The sequence below is a fragment of the Lethenteron reissneri genome, chromosome 29, assembly GCF_015708825.2.
Source record: "Lethenteron reissneri isolate LAM-NWPU_2019-01 chromosome 29, ASM1570882v1, whole genome shotgun sequence".
In the NCBI taxonomy this organism is placed as follows: Eukaryota; Metazoa; Chordata; class Hyperoartia; order Petromyzontiformes; family Petromyzontidae; genus Lethenteron; species Lethenteron reissneri.
In genome coordinates this window covers 3,210,191-3,229,929 of record NC_083807.1, presented here as the reverse complement: position 1 = coordinate 3,229,929, position 19,739 = coordinate 3,210,191, and the positions used below count along the sequence as shown (strand labels likewise).

General features: G+C 45.9%; 1 protein-coding gene across 2 annotated transcripts in view; it reads left to right on the top strand.

Moving 5' to 3' along the window:
• TAF2 (TATA-box binding protein associated factor 2) overlaps window positions 1–19,739 on the top strand; it is a 63,848-nt gene that overhangs the window by 776 nt on the left and 43,333 nt on the right. For both annotated transcript variants that reach the window (XM_061562398.1, XM_061562399.1), the window contains exons 2-13: window positions 87–141; window positions 1,070–1,230; window positions 2,265–2,383; window positions 4,097–4,238; window positions 4,963–5,194; window positions 6,622–6,806; window positions 8,500–8,613; window positions 9,805–9,904; window positions 9,999–10,084; window positions 11,528–11,663; window positions 15,074–15,228; window positions 17,805–17,919. In XM_061562398.1, the coding sequence (XP_061418382.1) occupies window positions 87–141; window positions 1,070–1,230; window positions 2,265–2,383; window positions 4,097–4,238; window positions 4,963–5,194; window positions 6,622–6,806; window positions 8,500–8,613; window positions 9,805–9,904; window positions 9,999–10,084; window positions 11,528–11,663; window positions 15,074–15,228; window positions 17,805–17,919 (1,600 nt within the window). The remainder of the gene's footprint in view (window positions 1–86; window positions 142–1,069; window positions 1,231–2,264; window positions 2,384–4,096; window positions 4,239–4,962; window positions 5,195–6,621; window positions 6,807–8,499; window positions 8,614–9,804; window positions 9,905–9,998; window positions 10,085–11,527; window positions 11,664–15,073; window positions 15,229–17,804; window positions 17,920–19,739) is intronic.

The following is a 19,739-nucleotide window of genomic DNA, read 5'->3' as shown; positions in this document are numbered from 1 at the left end:
GTCAACGTTGATGTTGAAATCTATTCCGCTTCTCTAGAAATGAACGACAAGGACTCAAAAGTAACGTGAATTTTTTGTGTCATTACGAACCATCAGGTACTCAGCATCAACAACATCAACTTCCAAAAGAAGTCCATCATTGTAAGCCTTTTTCCTTATAACCTTGTATTTCAAATGGTACTTCAACACACAAGACTGCTTTAGAATTAAACAAACACCATACATTTAAATTTTGATTTAAAGCTTTCGTGACTGCAGGGATTCATTTTCTTGGTTCTTTCGGTAAAGTCACGTAGAAGGGAAATAAAATAATACAAATATAAAATATAATTTTATTGTCGACTAAAGCCAGTAAATATTTTACTATTTTAGCAAGGCTTATTTATACGCACTCTGCATTTGCAGCAGCATTAAAGCGTGGCGTAAATATTGTTTAAATATATGGTCTTCTTGGTTCTTTCGGTAAAGTCACGTAGAAATATAAATCAAATGTTATTGTTTGATATGTTTATTATTTTATTATTTCCTTTCTACGTGACTTTACCGAAAGAACCAAGAATACCATACATTTAAGCAATATTTGCGCCACGCTTTAATGCAGCTGCTGCAAATGCAGAGTGTGTATAAATAAGCCTTGCTAAAATAGTAATAATTTTACTGGCCTTAGTCGAACCACTGCTAGACGAATGCCTTCGCACGCAGTGCCTGTCATGAGGCTCATTTGTACGTTGAGCTTCTTTCGCATCGTACGTAGCCAACTGCTAATCGGGTTGGTGTGAAGATGGGCACGCAGGACCGGTTTAGATATCACGCACAACTAATTGGACTGGAAATCAAGCCACAGCGCTACTGGTCCCCCCCTCAGGCATTTGAAAAAACCACTTCTCTGTTAAACTTTCGCAAGTAATGTGCGCATTGAGGAAACCAATTAACAACGTGTAAACTTGAAGATTTCAGAGTCGACGATGCCGATGTGCTCTGACGGGCATGGTCGTCTACGTGCGGTGCGAAATAAGTGCATTCATGCATCCGTAGTAATGGCTCGTGCGGTGCGATTTCTGTGCGGCAGGGCCATGTGGAACTCACGCTGTTTCCCACCACGGCGACGCTCAACAAGATCCGCCTCAACTGCAAGCAGTGCCGCATCTACCGCGTGCGAGTCAACGACAAGGAGGCCGCCTTCATGTACAACGACCCCACGCTGGAAGTGTGCCACCAGGAGAACAAACAGTGCGTTCCCACGCAGGCAGATGCTGCTGCTGCCCCCTTAGGAGCCCTTGTAGACTGGTGGGGCAAGGGGCCGTTAGCTCGCACCACGCCTGGCTAGTACCAACTCGGCCCTCTTGCACGGCTCTGTTTCCGTCGCTGTGTAAAATTAACGAATTGGCACATTGGGTAATTGTGTGACGAATACGCTATGTTTCACTGGCGGACGATTTAGTCTGCCAGTAGGAGGCTATGTTGCTGTGTGGGTTTTTTTTCAATTCAGTAATTTGCTGGTATGTTTAAAAATGTTTTTGACAATCTATAGCATGACCCTGGCACACTTTGCCCACTTGTTTTAAACCATGTCGCTAGATCTTTAACATCCACTTTGGAGCAGACAACAATGCGTATTTATTGTTGATACACCTGCAGTGTTGTATGTGTGTATGTATTTTGAAATTCTTTCGTGTTGTACGTAGCCAGCCCTGCTAATAGGAGGTGCGGGGGATGGAAAATAACAAAAGTATTAAGCAGGGCGGCCGCTGGGCACAAACCATATACCTCTGCAACAACTATCGAACATGCTACCACTCAAGCCATTGTAGTCCAATAACTACGACAGACTTTTACTTATTTATCCAGGAAAGCCACACTGAGTCATATGACTCTTCTTCAGGAGGGTTCTGCTCCAATGTGTTTTTATATTTGGGATGTTTTCAGCCAAGTAATGATAAGTGTTTATACTTGTGGGAGGAGATCGGAGGACCCAGAGAAAACCCACACGTGCGAGAGGGCAACACTCTATCCCCGTACAGATGGAAACGGATGGCGATTAGTCTTTTTGCTGTACTGCCCTCTTTTGGCGAGCCAGGGGTGTGGCACCTCGACTCTCACGGGAAGGCAGTTTCACAACATCTCTCTGGTCCACTATCCCTCGCCTGCACGATGCTCGATTCCAGGCGTGCGCCACCACCGGCCGGCTAATGGCGACATAAACATAATGCAAACAGTATGTGCTAGCCGAGAACGTTATTGTAACTGTGATTTGTCTTCTGCAGGCGCAACTTGAACTTCTTCTCCAATGCGTACGCGGCGTCCGTGCAGGCGGTGGAGGCAGACTACGGCAACGGCGAGCTTTTGATCAAAGTGCCGTCGGACCTGCGCGAGCACGTGGAAGGTGACAATCCCTTGACCAACTTCGCTGACGTTTATTTTAAAGCCAATTTTGTCCCGATTGAGCTATCTGCATCACGTTACGAGATGAATGCATCCATCTGGATCGATCACGCGGCATCGTGCAACCCATGGTGTTAGAGAGCGACCCACGGAATCAGGTGTCACAGAGCTATTCTTGAAATTCCTTCCAGTGACCTTTGCTGGACATGGTAGGGGCAGCACTTTCTCATGTGCTCAATGATCACAGGCAGCTGTAGGATCTGTGCAGTATCAGCATAGCCCTCTGACCTTGCAGCTAGCCAGTCACCTCACTGCCCTCACCTTTTATGAAAACAGGTTAATGAAACCAGGAATTCGTGAATTTTAAAAATGTAAATGCATGATATTCTGCAAAAAAACTTTTATTTGGAAGCACTGTCAACGACAAAGCTCATTGTTAATCGTCATGAGAATTACACTTTTCCAAAATATACCACCAATTTGCTACATTTGTCGTGCGAAAATGAAATCTACACGGTACTATTATGTGAGTGTTAATGTACAAAAATATCCCCCATCGAATACTTGGTATTTCTTTTCTATTTTTTTTACTCTGCACTCATTTGTTTCACCCAGTTAAATTGATCTTGCGAAATTGACATTCACAGTGAGATAAAGGCCTTTTGTCCACGTGGCTTTCAATGTAGATTCCTGTGATTGTTAAAACCTGGAAGACTTGATTTTGTTCAGGGAGGCAATAGGCTGCCTGTTTCTGTGCCAGGTGAATTTGTTCATCTAGCTGTGCATTTCACATGTTTATTACATAACTGCAAAAACACTGAACTAATCACGATGCAATTTTCAACGGTTTACCAACTCCGGTGTCCAGACCATGATACTTTTTTCAGCAGGATGGCCACAGCATATTTCCATTAAGTATTTGTATTTAAAGATACAACAACAACATGCTGTGTGGCAGCACATGCAGTGTGTATATTAGAAGGTAAGGTGGAGCAATGATGCAGTGGATTGCGTGCTCTGCTGTGAACCCAGTAACCTGAGTTTGATTCCCTGCTGTGGCTACAATAATTATTTGTGAGTGATATCTGAACCGATCGTGATTCCCACCCCCTCCATCTCTTCACAAACGCACACCGACCATTGTGGTGTAGTTATGGTCAGACATTAGACATTCTTCATGACCAGCTTGGCTTGAGAAAGCCTTCATCCAGCAATAGATGGACAAAAGACTGGTATATTATTGTAAAGCATGTATGTATGTGGTTGTGTAGCGGTTAGCGCGCTGCGCTATGAACCCGGCGACACGGGTTCGATTTTCGCTCACGGCCAACACCAGTAACGATTATTTGAACCGGTCCTGGGCCTCCCCTAGGTCGACTCAGCCTCAAATGAGTACCTGGTGCGGTGTGTAAACATTGCCACTGGGGAGACAAAGGCGGTCGGGCGTGGTGCTGGCCACCCAACCCCTCGTGTACCGTTCCAACCTTCATAGGTGCTCGCTAACAGCACTTGCCCCTACAGTCTGTTGAGGCTATATGGGGGATCTTTGTCTTTGTAATCTCGCGTGTCCGACATGTGCATCCGTTTGCATGTGCGTCTACGTGTTTCCTTACGTTGCTTTGCAGAATCGACTCCTTTAACAGAATCGAGGCTTGCTCGCTGGACTGGCTTTACAGTTTTGTAAACGCAGCATATACGTGTTTTTGCGTACCAGAGATGCGCATGCTGAAGGTGCACGTCGAGTTCTGGATGGACAACCCCAAGGGTGGACTGCAGTTCGTGGTGCCCGATCTGGAGGGCACCTTGGCTGAACGGGGCGCCCACGTCTTCTCCTATGGGCACCAGAATGCATCGAGGTCGGTGGCTTTGAGGCACCTATCGTGAGATGGGCGATGGTGAACCTGGAGGTCGGCTGTAAAATTTTAGCGCCTATGGTCAATGGAGTTGCATTGAGAGGCAGAACGATGAACGGACGTGGAGGAGAGAACTCGCGCAAGTTGGAGATGTAGTTTTTTTTATTTTTTAGAAAAGTGTGGCTTGAGCAGGACACGCTTCAAGAAAAGGTTTGATGATCATTAGTGAAGACTGCCGATAGAGTAGCAGCCAAAGGAGGGAACATGCCTGGGATGACGTCAACTGCAGAGATGGAGTGTTGAAATTGCCTTGTGCGTAGGAGTTGGTGTTGCGTCGGGAGGCTGCAAGAGATGACGATCGCTTGGCGAGTCCTTCGTTTAGCACGAGCTAGAACTTGGCAGGAGGGTCCTGCCAAGTTTTCGCAGTGAGAGGGTGTTGTTATTTTATGTAATGCCAATGCAGTACATATATGGTGATTCTATCTAATGCCAGTTGTATTGTATTTTTTTAGCTATGTTAGGAAAATTTAATACCTGGCGAAAACCCATGCAGAATAGGGGAGAACATACAAACTCAACACAAAACGGCACCGGAGTCAGGAATCGGACCAGGCTTTTTTTGCTGCTACGCACAAGTGTTACCACTGCGCCAGCCTGACATATCACCTGCACGCACAGAGGCGGTGTTTTAACCAGGCGGGGACTATTCTTGCCACCCGGCCCGCAGGTCTTGGTTTCCGTGCATAGACTCGTACTCGGAGCTGTGCATGTGGAAGCTGGAGTACACGGTGGATGCCTCCATGGTGGCCGTGTCTAACGGCGACCTCGTGGAGACCGTATACACGCACGACATGCGCCGCAAGACGTTCCACTACCAGCTCACGACGCCCACGGCCGCGCCCAACATCTCGCTCGCCGTGGGGCCCTTCGAGATCCTCGTGGACCCCTTCATGCACGAGGTGACGCAAGATGAGCTTTGTGAAGATGAGAACATTAGCTTCTCACGCTGCGTTAGGCACAGCACTTGCTTGAGTAACTTTTGTCGTATGGAGGTGAGTAAGGGAGGCTGTCGTGGTGTCATGGACGTTGCAATCCATGTGTCGCAGGCTCGACCTTCCGGCGCAGCACTGCAAATCTCTTAAATCCCCCTCCGCTTCTGTCCACCCAGCACTATAAATGGGTTTACCACAGTCAATCGGCGGGTTGCACGTGGTGTGGGTAAAGTCTAGGGTATAGCCACCTCTTTCAAGATGCCTGTCCAGCATGGAAGAGGATGCCAAATACCCTCTAGAGGGGCTCTCTGAAGCTCCCTCTCGTGGAGACCCTACTGCCACCAGTGCCCTGAGCAAAAAATGCACGTGTACCTTTTAGAGTCAAGTTATTCTGACGGTAAGGAACCGGGGACCTGTGGGGTTGTTGAGCGCTACGTATGACCCTTAACCTTTGACTTATGTAACAAAAAAATCTCTGGCCTATCAGAAAATAGAGTGCCATCATACCACTGTGTATGACCAAATTATCGAGAATGCTGCCGATCTCATCGCGTTTTGGAAGCTTCGCAGGGTTGAGCCCGGATAGTGTTTTGATGGGCGGTCACCGTGCGCGCCAGGTTGTCATAGGCCTCTACGGGACTTTGTGTCGTTTTTTTGCAGCATAGGGCAGTGCAGCACAATCCTCAGTTGTACTGCACTCTTTGCTTCCAGCTATATGTTCCCCGCCTTCACCTTCCCACACTGACCAGGGTGGCGATGTATTCTGAAGTAATCCCCAGGACCCACGCAGCGTGGGGAGGCCCTCATCTAGCTGTGGATTCACAGAGGGGGGCTGTACGTTTAGACATTGCACCACCACGAGAGGGCAGCATATATTTTTAGTTCTTTAATGTCGAACACAAGTCAGGTGTCACCTTGTTCCTTGTCAAAGCCGATGGATGGTTTCACGTTTTAGGCTTGTGTCCAATGTCACTCGGCGATTCAATTAATTGTGATTAATTCGGGTAATTAGTTAATTCCAGGATCAAATTATAATTGTCTGTAGGCTTGTCGCGATGCATTAAATCCTGGATTCAAATAATTTCTTACGCTCTATTAAACCTGGATCGCGATTGTGGTCATAAGAATTGATTTATTTTCCGGTAATTTCTAATGCAAATGTTACACGCATGTTAGAGTTACACCGGTTACGCTAATGGTACGAACAAAACTGTACTTGTGACAGAGAAAGGGGCATTCAAAAACGAGATCGTACAAACTGGACGAGCACGAACACGTCCCTTGAATTGAACCGTGACAATTCACTCGCCGTTCGGCGTGCGGGTGGGGGGCACTCATCGTCACACCCCGTACTCCTAATGACCCGTGCCGCCGCCGCACTCGTGTCCCCCCAGGTGACGCACTTCTGCCTGCCGCAGCTGCTGCCGCTGCTCAAGCAGACCACCTCGTTCCTGCACGAGATTTTCGAGTTTTACGAGGAGGTGCTCACCTGCCGCTACCCGTACACCTGCTACAAGACGGTGTTCGTGGACCAGGCCTACGTGGAGGCCACCTCCTACGCCTCCATGAGCATATTCAGGTGTCTCCCCCCGCCCTAACATTTCGACACGATTGATGGCGCTCGCCTCGCTCGGTGTGAACATCTAAACGGGGTGTTGAGGGGCCGCATTTTGCTGTGGTCAGGCTGTGATCAAATGTATGTGTGTATGTGGAACTTCTTGGGCACCGTACGTAGCCAACCGTGTCAGATCTCTGATCTCGGAAAACCAAGCTGGCTTTGTGTGTGGTGTTACGGGTGCCCGTCAAATTTTCTAATTTGAGCCGTGTTGGCGAGCCAGCAGACGTCTGTGAAAAAAGAGCTTCATGGCTCATCGGATTCCTCCATTCTAAGTGACGATTCTGATTATGAAAGATTCTGAGGGTGCACAGTGTGGTTTATGCCGGGCAGTGAGCACTTCCTGCTTCTGACATTGGATTTTTTTTAAAAACAACATTCAAGGGCTCTGCAGTTGCTCAGCCAGCACCTGCACATAAACAAAGCTGACACACAGCAGTAGCCCATCACCAAATCACCTGCAATGCACCCGATCTCATCAGATACCGGAAGCTAAGCCTGGACAGTGGTTGGATGGGCGACAGCTTGGCTTCAGGTGTTGTAGGATTGTGCAAGGCCACGCTGTCAGTCGAGAGCAGTGCAGCAAAGTTCATTGTTTTACTGGGCGTGAGCGGGAATCGAACTCGGGTCGCCGGGTTCTTAACGCAGCGCGCTAACCACTACACTACGATGCGTTACGCTTCCACATGCGCGGGTCACGTGACAGATTTGACGTCACAGCTCACTTTCAAAATATATGCATTATTGAGCTCCCCCCCCCCCCCCCCCAAAAAAAGTGTTTTTTTAGAATTTTTGCACGGTGTACAGTCTGGAAAGTACCCACAAGGCAAATTTCCAGTTTGTTGCATGTCGGGAAGTACGCTAAACATTTTGAACAGACACACATATTCACAACTTGGCCTTTTATATATATGGAGATTAGTATTCTAAATATATTAACTAAATTATTAATATTGTGAGCAAGCCATGTTCCTTTTATTGGTGCATTGGGATCTATAGATGAAATGTACCTTACAAATTTAAATGTTTATTACAGTATTTGAGTTTTATTCTGTGATAGTATTTACAGCGGGTGTTTATTGAAAGATAATATATTTTTTAGAATGATTATGACGATGCATCATTACACAGGTTAAAGTTTATTTAAGTTCTTTGGTGCAGTACAGTGGATGTTATAATTGCCGATGGAATAGCCCAATTTGGTTATCATGGACTTATGCTCCATAAATAGCGTGAAAAACCAATTTTGATAAATGGATTCCAGTCCAGTGAGGCTGAACTCCAAAAAAACATCTCTCAATAACGAAATCTTACTTCTCGTGTCATTTCCACTTAATATTGTTTTTCACTCGAAAAGCTGTCGATATCAAAACAAAGGCGTATAGCTGAGCGTTCACTGCTGCTGCAAACTCCACATGCATTGTGATTGCCGCTGTCAAGCACAATTAGGCCGGAGACTCCCCGCCCCCCCCCCCCCCCGCGTTGGTTTTATATCTTAATTACATGCCTTTGTTTAATTACTACAATCCCGTCTCTCTGCTGTGCTATATTCTGCAAATGAAACTACATCATGGTGTAATTGTGATGTAGATGCATAGATAGGGGTTTTCGTGTCACCATGCTGTCTCACTTAACCGATCTTCTGCCCTTCTTTCAGCACCAATCTGTTGCACGGAGCAACGATAATCGACCAGACGCCCATCACTCGCAAGAGAATAGCCAAGGCTCTGGCGCAGCAGTTTTTTGGCTGTTTCATCTCGCGAATGTCCTGGTACGGGCATCTTTTTTTGTATCTCTGTCATTAATATGCAAAAAATCCTGTTAATTGGCGTTGTGTTCGTACCCCAAACTGTTGACTCGTATACACAGACTTGTTCACATTCTCCCCCGCACCTATTCATCGCTTGTTTCCCTGCGCTAATGAATCTTGTCATCTGACTCGTGCTTTGTTAAGCTGGGTTTTACCCCATTTGTGTTGATTATGTAATTGCTGCCTTATTGTTTCACGTCAGAACTTGCCCATGATTCCTCTAATCCATTGTGCACCGCGTAATTTTATAGTTGGGGGATACTTGTAAATTGCATGGTGCTTGAGTTATGCATAATAAACTACGATAATGTATTCCTTAAATAATATTAGTCTTCAGCCATGTTCGTCTGTGATTATTTTTTTGGCCACCATTTCCCCTTGTTACAATACATCTCGTAGAGGTGGCTGGGGAGAGGCTCAAGGGTCAGAGCTCTGAGCCGACAGCACTTAGATGCAGGATTCATATCCATGCACCCACGTATGATTAAGCCAGTCAAATCCAGTATATAAATGTCACGATCCTGGCTTGGTCAGTAAAGACTGCACCCAATATCTATTTAATTAAATATGGGCTTTCACATAATTTGTCCTATTACAGCTTTTGAGAGTTTTTTTTTTATTGTTTCAGTTTGTTTGCCATACGATGAGCCTTATTCTCTGTGGCATGCCACATCGCCCCTCGTGTGGATAAGAGGTCACTTAAAGGGATATCACCTACAGTGTGCCCTTCTCTAACAGGGGGTGTGATTCTAGATTCGAAGTTTTGGTGACTGCAAGGATTCATACTCTTTGGTTTTTTCGGTAAAGTCACGTAGGTAAAACAGTGTCACACTTAAGTGGTTGTGCTTTCGCTACGTTGTCCCCACCTGAAGAAGGACGCTTGTGTTGCGCCCCAAAACGTCGTGATTTTATTTACTTTAATTTTTTACCTTCGTGACTTTACTGAAAAAACCAAAGAGCAGGGGGCGTGATGTAATACTCTGAGATAAAAATGTGACAAAAATACAATAACCATGAAAATAAAGAATTTAATTAGCACCAATGGGACTCTATTTGGCACTAAATGAATACAATTTGAAAGGAAAAAATCAGCGCTTCTCATTTCTGTAAGGCAATCAAATCTATCTGCACCTGGGTTTCATTCTTCACCAGGACTGACGATTGGGTGCTTAAAGGCATCTCCGGCTACATTTACGGCCTCTGGATCAAAAAGACCTTCGGGAACAACGAATATCGTTACTGGATTAAAAAGGTATGTCACACGTCGGCTGCGCTTCCCTCAGTTAACTCCACCACCTCCTGAAGCCGTGCGTCAACATATCCCTGCCATGCTGTCCCTCCTGCAGTGGTTGTCCCGAGTGACGGATTACGAGCTGCAAACCGGAGGCATCCTCCTCCACCCGACCTTCGCTGCCGGCAAGGAGAAGGAGAGGTGGACTTTGCACTCACCCGCTCGCTCGCCCGCCTGCTCGCTCACCCACTAGTTTCACTCGAGTGAGTGGGTGAGCGAGCAATTGCTCGCTCCGAGGACCACGGCGTAACATTTTTCTGACATGAAAGTCTGATGGCCAAGCGTTAAACAAAACACCACAATTGTTGTCGGGACAAAACTCGAAAACACAGCAGAATAATAAATACGGAGAGCCTTCTCTTAATGTGTGTTCACACAACGAGTTTTCACTGTTACGCGGTTCTTCAATTCGGGAGCGCTTTCGCACAAAGCAGAACGCGTCCGTTACAACGCGGTTTCTGAGCGGTCTACGATGAGCTACTTTCATGAGCTGCGCACGGCTAAGTGGTCTGGGAATTATGGGTATGCACGCGGAATGGTACAATATGCGGTGTACTACCCTCATCTCAGTTCCTTTGTCCTGCCATCTTACTGCGTGTGCGTACATCGTACCTTGCAAACCCAACCTTTTAAATTATTTATTTCGGTGAAATAGTTTTCCCTTAACGCGTTTTGGCTCAACGCAGCATTATTCAGGAAACACGTCTACCACGTTGAACGATTAATCACTGCACATACGTTGGCAATGAGGAGGCGAACGATAGCAGTACATTCGTTCTTTGAGAAATCAATTTGATGCGGAAATGCAACATACCCATGTCCCTTAACACAGTTTTAGGTCATTCCCTGTAGCCTACAGTGAGATTGTTCGGAACCGTGGACGACTGACAAATACAATTGAACGCAGGCTGGAAAGTGTGCAAAGATGCACGAGGTGATGCCTGCTTGGCATTACACTTAGAGGCTGAGTAACACTTGGATTAGAGAATTTAGACAAGTGAGAGACATCTTACTTAGTTTAACATAGCACATCGGAGTTGTTTTGTGGTTGTTGTTGCTGCTTGACTTGCATCCCACTGGGATTTTTGCACAGCGTTGGTGTACGGTGCTTTTTTTCTGGAAGACTTTGCAGTTTTTTCCTGGATTTTTCTGTTTGCGCATAGTCACTTTAAGATGTTTTCTTGTTCATATGTTTTTGTTGTTGCGGTTCTACCCTATTCAAGAGCCGAATGGCTCACAGGGCTATACCTAATAAATGAAACTGAAACTGAAAAACTGAAACTGTACTTGTAACGAATTGGCATGTTCTGTTTACGTGACAAACCTTACTAATTAGCTGTGTAGGGTGGTGGCGTGTTTAACGACACATTTATATATTTACGCGATCTAACCTGAAAAACCTGTATTATTGATCTTACTGTTTAGAAAAGTAAGTAGGCTTGGGCAGGACATGCTTTTCACAAGGAATGATGGATGCTTTTCTGAATAAAAAAACTGACACTTACATAATATTAACAATTGTTTTCATCGGGTGTGTGCGCATGTTTGTGTGTGCCACTCGTGTCTGTGTGTATGTCTGTGCAGTCCCACTCCTCACCTGCACTTCTCCGTGTGCTACCCGCACACGCTCTCGTGGGAATACTACAAACTGTACCAGGCGAAGGCGCACCTGGTGCTCAGGCTCATAGAGAACCGCATCAGCATGGAATTCCTGCTGCAGGTGTGTGTGTGTGTGTGTGTCAAAGGGGGGGGGGGGGGGGGCGGTGGCGCAGTGGTTAGCGTGCTGTGCTATGAACCCGGCGACCTGGGTTTGATTCCCTCTCACAATCAGTAACAACAGTGGCGAATATTTGAACTGGTCCTGGGTCTCCCCAAGTTAACTCGGCCTGAAATGAGTACCTGATGCAGTGTGTAAACATCACTACTCGAGCGACAAAGGCGTGGTGCTGGCCCACCCACCCCCCTCGTGTGCCGTGCCAGCCTTCATAGGTGCTCGCTAACAGCACTTGTCCCAACAGTCTGTTAAGGGTATACGGGGATCTTAGTTAAAGGCCAAACACAAGTGGGCGTTGGCACTGCGCTACATACCCGGTGACCCATATACGATTAGCGCTAATGGCCAGTATCGGTGATGGATATCTGAACCAGTCCTGGGCCTCCCCGAGGTCGACTCAGCCTTACATGAGCCAGCACCTGACGTGGTGCTGGCCACCTACCCCTTCGTGTGCCGTGTCAGCCTTAATAGCTGCTTGCTAACCACTTTCCCCAATAGCCTGTCAAAGGTTATAATGGGAATCTTTGTCTTGTGTGTGACCTGTGACCAGCAACTCGCACATGTATTCATATTGTGCTTGTAGAAGTAGCAGGAGCGGACATGAAAAGTAGCACCCTGGTGCATATGCTTGACTTAATTTCCATCAGCCAACATGTCATGCCGCAAGGCCTTTTTAACAAAATGTTTCATCTTCGTTTAAGGAGTTGTTAAAGACCCCATAAGAACCTCACCAGCCTCATTGGACTCGAGTGGTGACATCAGTGGTTATGAAGCCGGTGACCTGAGCTTGATTCCTAGCCACGGTGAACATCATTGGCGAGGAATGTCTAAACTGGTTGTGGGTACCCGCTTCAACAACCAGTAGTGATCAGCGTAGAGATTTATGGTCAAACAACATCTATGTACAACATCTTGGGTAGGCCTTCATCCACCAATAGATTGAAAATGGGCTAAATATTAATTGCAGATTGATTGAAAACAGGTTATTGAGCACTTGTATGTATCATAGCCCCAAAGTCAACATTTATAATTACTTGCAAAACATGTTTGAATGTAAAGGGAGGTCAGGTTTATTTAAAACATAAATTTATATGCAAAGGAAAACAAATGTTCAGGGTTAATTAATTGGAGATCACAAGACAATCTGGACCACCACCCTGTGCACCCCTTTGTCACATCACTGTTCGATGAAGGCCTCCTCCACATAACGTGTCAGTCATTGGGATTGTTCGACCATACTTCACCACGCCGGTTAGTGCTGTTTCGGCGAAGGGGAGGGAGGCACCAGGACCGGTTCAGATATCACTCGCCACCAATGTTAGCCTCGATCGGGCATTGAACTCGGGTCACTTGGTGTGTAGCATAGTGCGGTAACCCACAGAGCCACCTCTCCCAATGACAAACAGGTTAATTAAAATAATGACCAGGTATGTTTGTTCTGTCGCCGCTGGGAAAGAAATCGACAATCCACCTTACCGGCCTTCGTCTTTTTTGTCCTCTTGGTGACCGCAAACCAACGCTGTTATTCGTAACCTATTATTTATTTTAAATATATAAATAACCCTTCCAGCGTGACAGGCTTCCCTTGTTTGCGAGCGAGATAACGTGACAACGGATGTCAATGGGCTATCACTTTGTTTAGTAAATGGCAATGCAATGAAGGAGACGAGTGTGATATCTTCTCTTGTCGTTGGGCAGCTCCAGTTATTTCTAATGTGGTGGTTTTGGTGGAGTAGGCTATCTGGAGTGATTGATGCGTGGTCCTTTACGTAATGACGTGACCTCTGTGACACCACCGCACCACGCGGTAATGGAGATAGTGCAACTCAGCGGTGCATCTTAGTAAAAAATATATATACAAACGGTAAGTGATAATAACACGTGATTAATATTCTGAATAATACATGCACAATGGAATTTTGAGCTTGATAGGGAGATAAATATTGATGAACATAGAACAACTTTTACACGTGCATGTTCTATGTTTAGACACGAAGAATTTATTCATAACTGGGGGAAGGTCCATTGACACGTAAAGCTTTTTCAAGGGAGACCTTGGTAGTGATAAATATATCATAACAGCAAGGATGTTCCCACGATACAAATTATTCAAAACCTCGATCATACACGAATGATGCAGGAATAATAAATACAAAATCTAGAAAATGGAATAAAAAGGCAGCATCCATCCAAAAAAATGCTAAAGTGAAAGCACAACGAAGTACAGATGTATATATAGTGAAAATTAAAGACGTTACAATAAATTATAAAATGAAGTACGTTAACAAAAACTTACATTATGGAAATGGATATAATTTAAATTAAGTAGCAATTCAGTATTTAAAGGTTTGAGTACCTATGAATATTTGAAAAGCATTTTACGGTCATTACCCAAGTAGGCACTCTGATAGCAAAAAAATATGAAATGGTATAAAATTGTAATCTTGGTTTTGGTTACTTTTTTTAAGAATTTTGATCTTTTAATGAAACTTATTTCTCCAATTTCTTTCACAGATTGTGCGAAATGTGTCATGCAATGATCTCTCACAAAGCAGTGCACCCTTCATGTTAGTGAAGGCTCATGGAAGTGAATCCCACAGACCTTCCTCTGAGATCCTGTAAAGTGACCTTCGGTGCACATGGTAGGGAGGGTAGCCTACTCGCCCTGCCACTGCTAGGAATGTCTGTCGCATGACATTGAAATCATAGATTTAACCTTGAGAGCTGGAATTTAACCAAATTAAGTGCAAATTTTTTTTTTATGTCATGGGTTTTTTTCTGCAGTCATTGGTGACCAAACCCGAGACCATGAATTTGTCTTGAGAACTCGGTTTAATCACAGGCGGTCCCCTGATTTCACATCTTGGATCTCAGCATTGCCAGCTCAGTGCTGTGACTTCTGAGCCACCCTGGTCACCTCAAGTGCAGAAACACATTCAACGTGATTTAGTTTTTTTGTACAGTGATTGGTGACTGGGTTGAGCCCATACACTTGCTACGGTACCGCTTTAGTCCTCTGAATTTTAAGTTGACCTCGCCACTTTAAAACATTTAAAAAAAAATTATTGATCTTCTTGGTTCTTTCGGTAAAGTCACGTAGAAGGGAAGTAATAAAATAATAAAAATAAAACATAATAAAATAATTCTCACGACGTTTCGGCCACAACGCAAGCAGCCGTCTTCACCTGAGGATTTTTTTTAAATGTTATTTTATTATGTTTTATTTTTATTATTACTTCCCTTCTACGTGACTTTACCGAAAGAACCAAGAAGATGAATCCCTGCAGTCATGAAAGCTTTAAATCGAAATTAAATTGTATTGAATTATCGATTTTCCCTCTTTTGTCTCCCGGCAGGTGTTTAACAAGCTGCTCTCTCTGGCCAACACCGCATCTTCCCAGCGCTTCCAGTCCCACATGTGGAGCCAGATGCTGCTGTCCACCAGTGCATTCCTCAAGTCCATCTCCATTGTTTCGGGCAAGGATATCCAGCCGCTGATTCGTCAGTGGGTGTATCCTTTGCTCATGGTGCTTGCTGCAGCAATTCATGTCTAAATTCATCACGCGTAGTCAACGAAGGACCGTTGGGCCAAACGTGTGACCTCTTGCGACAGCATTCACATCAACTTCTCTTGCAGCCATACCGGTGTCTTGAGTAATTGGTTTGATCCACGGATCACGTGGGGCAGGTGGGGGGGGCAACCACGGGGGTGGTGACATTCCTTTGAGGGTCGCAGTCCACTTTGAACGTCAACCACCAGCTCAAGAGCGCAATTACTCCAGGAGTTTGCGCACCAAGACGGGGCGGCATGTTCAAAAAGTGACAGCTGTCTCGCTCGAACTGAGCCCTCAGTCGCTAGGAGACCGGTCGCAGATGCCATGGGGACATTTCTGACTAAGTCCAGCAATTGGATGGCAAGAATTCATACCTAAAACTGAGGTTAAAATAAAATAAAGGATAACATCCCTTTGTCAATCCACTGCTGGATGAAGGCCTCCCCATGTCGCGTCGATTGCGGGGGTTGTTTGACCATACTTCCCCTACGCTGGTCAGTGTGGGTTGGCTGAAGGAGGGAGAGCATGGCCACCAATCGATCGCCGGGTATATATATAGTGCTTTGCGATAACCGCTGCACCACCGCTCGATTTAAAATTCTGATGGCTACCGTTGAAATTTTTTTATTCGTTTTTTTCTCTTGAGAAACTACACGAGTGGTAAATGTGTGTGGGTGGGCCAGCTAGCCTGTGTTTAATCATCGAGCTGCCTAATGAAGGTCAATCAAATCAGATGCCGTTCTGGAGAGTGGGAGTGATGTTTTGGTAACTTAGCTGCACTAATGGGTCTTGTTTAAATATTGTGCATCAGCCACTATTCCTTGTCTACGGATGCAACATCAAAATTCATTGTTTTTCACTACGACCTCAGGCTGCGTGCCCTGTAATAATTTTAATGAGAAATTAAAACGAACCGTTTCTTCATAATCTCACCCTTTCACAAAACCCTTCAGACTTCTCGAATGTAGTCATTTTCTCGAGGCGTTGATACTTTATTGGGATCCTTTGTCCCATATATTTGTAGGAAGGTTTCACAAAATCCTGCTGTGGCTGTGTAAGCAAATGTGATTGTTGTCTCTTCTTTGAAATTGAGAGCATCCATTCACTCGGCTGGGAAAATATGGAGAGTGTGTGAGTGGTAGTTCTAATTAGTGGCCTACTCATTTTAATGATCTGGCACAAATCAGCGTGGTCCGCAGGGCAAAACTGAAATGCTGTCTGGTGCAGCACTCGAGCGCCCGAAACAAGCCACGAGAGAATTTCTGGAAATACCTCTTAATTCCTTCCGTCTTCGGTTTAGCGGGTTACAAAGAGCAATTCAATTTGGGAATTGCAGATATTTTTAAACTTGTCAAGTCACTTTTGGAATATTTAGGTTTTTAATTGGAGTTACGTAATTGGAAGGGCTAGATAAGTGGTTGTAATCACAGATGCCTGCTGTTGGACACTGATGTGATTGCCACTCCACGCTGGTTAGGTATGCGTCAGTGAGATACGCCGTTGATCAGCATGCACTTGTGAGTTTAACTGTGGTTGAGTGGCTCGGAGGTCAGATGTCGTAGCCTGTGGGCGCACAATGTTGCCACATAATTTTGTTCCCGATTGAAGCGCTTTCCGCAGTGATGTGAAACCATTCGCCCCAGCGCCACTGGATCCGTTATCACTGGAGCTCGTTTTATTTTCATTCCGCGGGGGGTTTAATCGCCGATCGCACCCATGACAGCGTGACCCTCGTCACCGACACGGTGTGAGATGCAAACAGACATTCCGTAACCTTTCCCGGTTGCAGTTTGTGCTACATCTGTTCAGCAAGCAGTTTGGTAGTCTGGTGGTTATCTTGCTTGCCATTGATTCATTTTCACCCTAATCAAAACGTCTATGAATATAGCTGATGGTTTGATTCCTCCGTCTGCCTGGTAGTTTCTGTAGGAAATGTTTTAAATATGCTGGGACTGGTTGGGGCTGCCCTGGATTCCCTGGCTTCTCCTGCTGTCACTGGGCCCTGGTTCCTCTGTCCTGAGCTCTGCTATAGTGCTGCCCTCTCTGCCCTCTCGTGTGTTTCCCTGCCCTGACCACCACCCTCCCCCCCCCCCCACCACACACCCCTACTATCTTAAAGTCGTTTTTTTTTCTTATTCTACAGTGTCTTGAGATGCAAGTGCATTTAGATGCTATGTAAATTTAAATTTGTTGTTTAGTTACAAAACATTGGCTTTAAAGACCCCGTGATGTAATTTGCGTGAGTAGAGCGCTGTGTGATTGTGTCGCGGGATAATGAGCAGATTTTTCTAGTGTGCTCTGCGCTCCCACGTCGTTACCTGCGGCTCCTCTACCCAACCTCTCTCCACTCTCCAACCCCATTGGCCGTGGTGCTTTGTGACTTTATTTCACGTGTTTTGAATGTAAACGAGGGCACAGCATCAGGCAACGTGTGTTTGTTGCGTTCGCCGCGTTAATCTTTGGACTAGCGTCGGCTGTAGCTCCGGCGCAGGCAGTGAGTTTCCCTTGACATTCGGTGGGGGTGGGCGTCCAGCGACCAGTCTGGTGTGGTGAAGTTCTACGGGACGTTCGTGTTCAACCGCAAGCGCAACATCCTGGAGCTGGAGCTCAAGCAGGACTGCATCGCGCAGGGGACGCAGAAATACGTGGTGAGGCCGAGGAGCGGCGTTGCGCGTACCGCGTACCACGTCTCATTCGCTTTTCACTCACTCACAACAACTCGCCGATCTCGTCCAGACGCAACGGCCATCACGCGTACTCCGGTTATCCTCGCGACGGCTTTCGGCTGCCCATCGAACGGGGACGGTCACCGCATCCCGTGCCTTCGGATGCGCTTCTGCGGCCATCTGCAACGCGCTTCCGATATTAGGAAGCCGCTGGAGCTGTGCACTTTTCAAATTTAGTTTGAAAGCTCATTTATTTAGAACAGTTTTTTGTGTTTAGTTTGTTGACCTTCCTCCTCACCTCCGATTAGCACGGTTGGCTAAGTATGGTGCAAAGGAAGTTCAGCATACATAAAACTCGGCAAGTAGAGTTCCGCGTCACCCTTGATGTGCGTGCGTTTCAAGGGATATGTGACGAGTCTGTGCTCTTTGGCTAACCTTGGCAAAAGTGTATTATTTTTCTGCATGGTCACTTTACAGTAAAATGTACTTGGTCCATTGATTTTTTTCAAAGCTTTTATCCCCGTCTGGATAAACTTTTGGGTCTTGTACTTCGAACTGTTCGCAGCACACGTTGCATTGTTATCAGTAGGAAAATCACCTTGCCCTCTGCAAGTGATTAATTTGCACATGTGCAAGGCGCTGGGAGCTGGGTTTGGTGAATGTAGTCTTTCTGCACATTTGCATGCGTTTTATATTTCACTCGTTCTTTTTAGCTTTCTTAATTTTTATTCAATCACAAATTATATCATTTCAATCACCTGTAAAAAATAACGAGGGTAATTTGCTGCTCTAATATGCGGTAGTGCTTGTAAATTATTTATTCTTACTATGCCCTAGACTTTTCAATCACCCCTATAATTAGAGGGATGGGGGTGGGGGGGGGGGCAAAATGCTTGGTAGATTCGTTTAACGAGTGCTCAGCATCATGTGGGAGGATATTAGAGAAGCTGAAAAATATCCACACATATGAGATGGGACCACTCCCAATTCCTGGCTGCCTCGTGGCTTCTCCCTTGCATATTGCATAGGCAACTGCAGCAAGATGAGATGCGAGGCACGGGACTTGCAGGGTACGGGAATGCTACGGCACGTTGGGCACGTGGCTAATCTCTTCCTAAAATATGAAGCTTTCGTGACTGCAAGGATTCATATTCTTAGGTTTTTTTCGGTAAAATCATGTAGGTAAAAAATTAAAATTACAGCAGCCGCACCTTAACAACTCTTGGAACCTCCCAGCTCAACCAGTCTACACAACAAAGGCTCATTCCTAGCAGCGTGCTTCAGCCGCACTAACCTCACAATAATAATATCCAGGGGCCTGCCTTGGCTCCTCGCACCCTCAACCAGTATATATAAGGACGGTTTTCTTGGAATTTCTCTTACTTGATACAGCAATCGTGCTGTGACGGTTCCACCTGAAGACGGAAGCTTGTGTTGCCTCCGCAACGTCGTGATTTTTATTTAACTTTTATTAATTTTAATTTTTTACCTACGTGACTTTACCGGAAAAAACCTAAGAATATATAATCTCTTCCCCTTGGTTAACCCTGCCTTGCCTCGTTCTCTGAGCTCAAGAACCTCGTGGGCGGAGAAGGAGGAGGCCAAGGGGCTGGCCACAGGCCCCGTGGTGCATAAGATCGGCCGCTGTCATTGAGACTCGTGGGTAGGAAGAGGTCTCCCGTGGGAGCTTTGCGACCAGGGACCCGAGGATTTGGCGCTAGAGGGTGGAGGGCGTATGCTGCATCACTTGACCCGACTTGGCATTGAGGGGCACTGTGTTGGCTGACCGCCTTTGTGTGTGT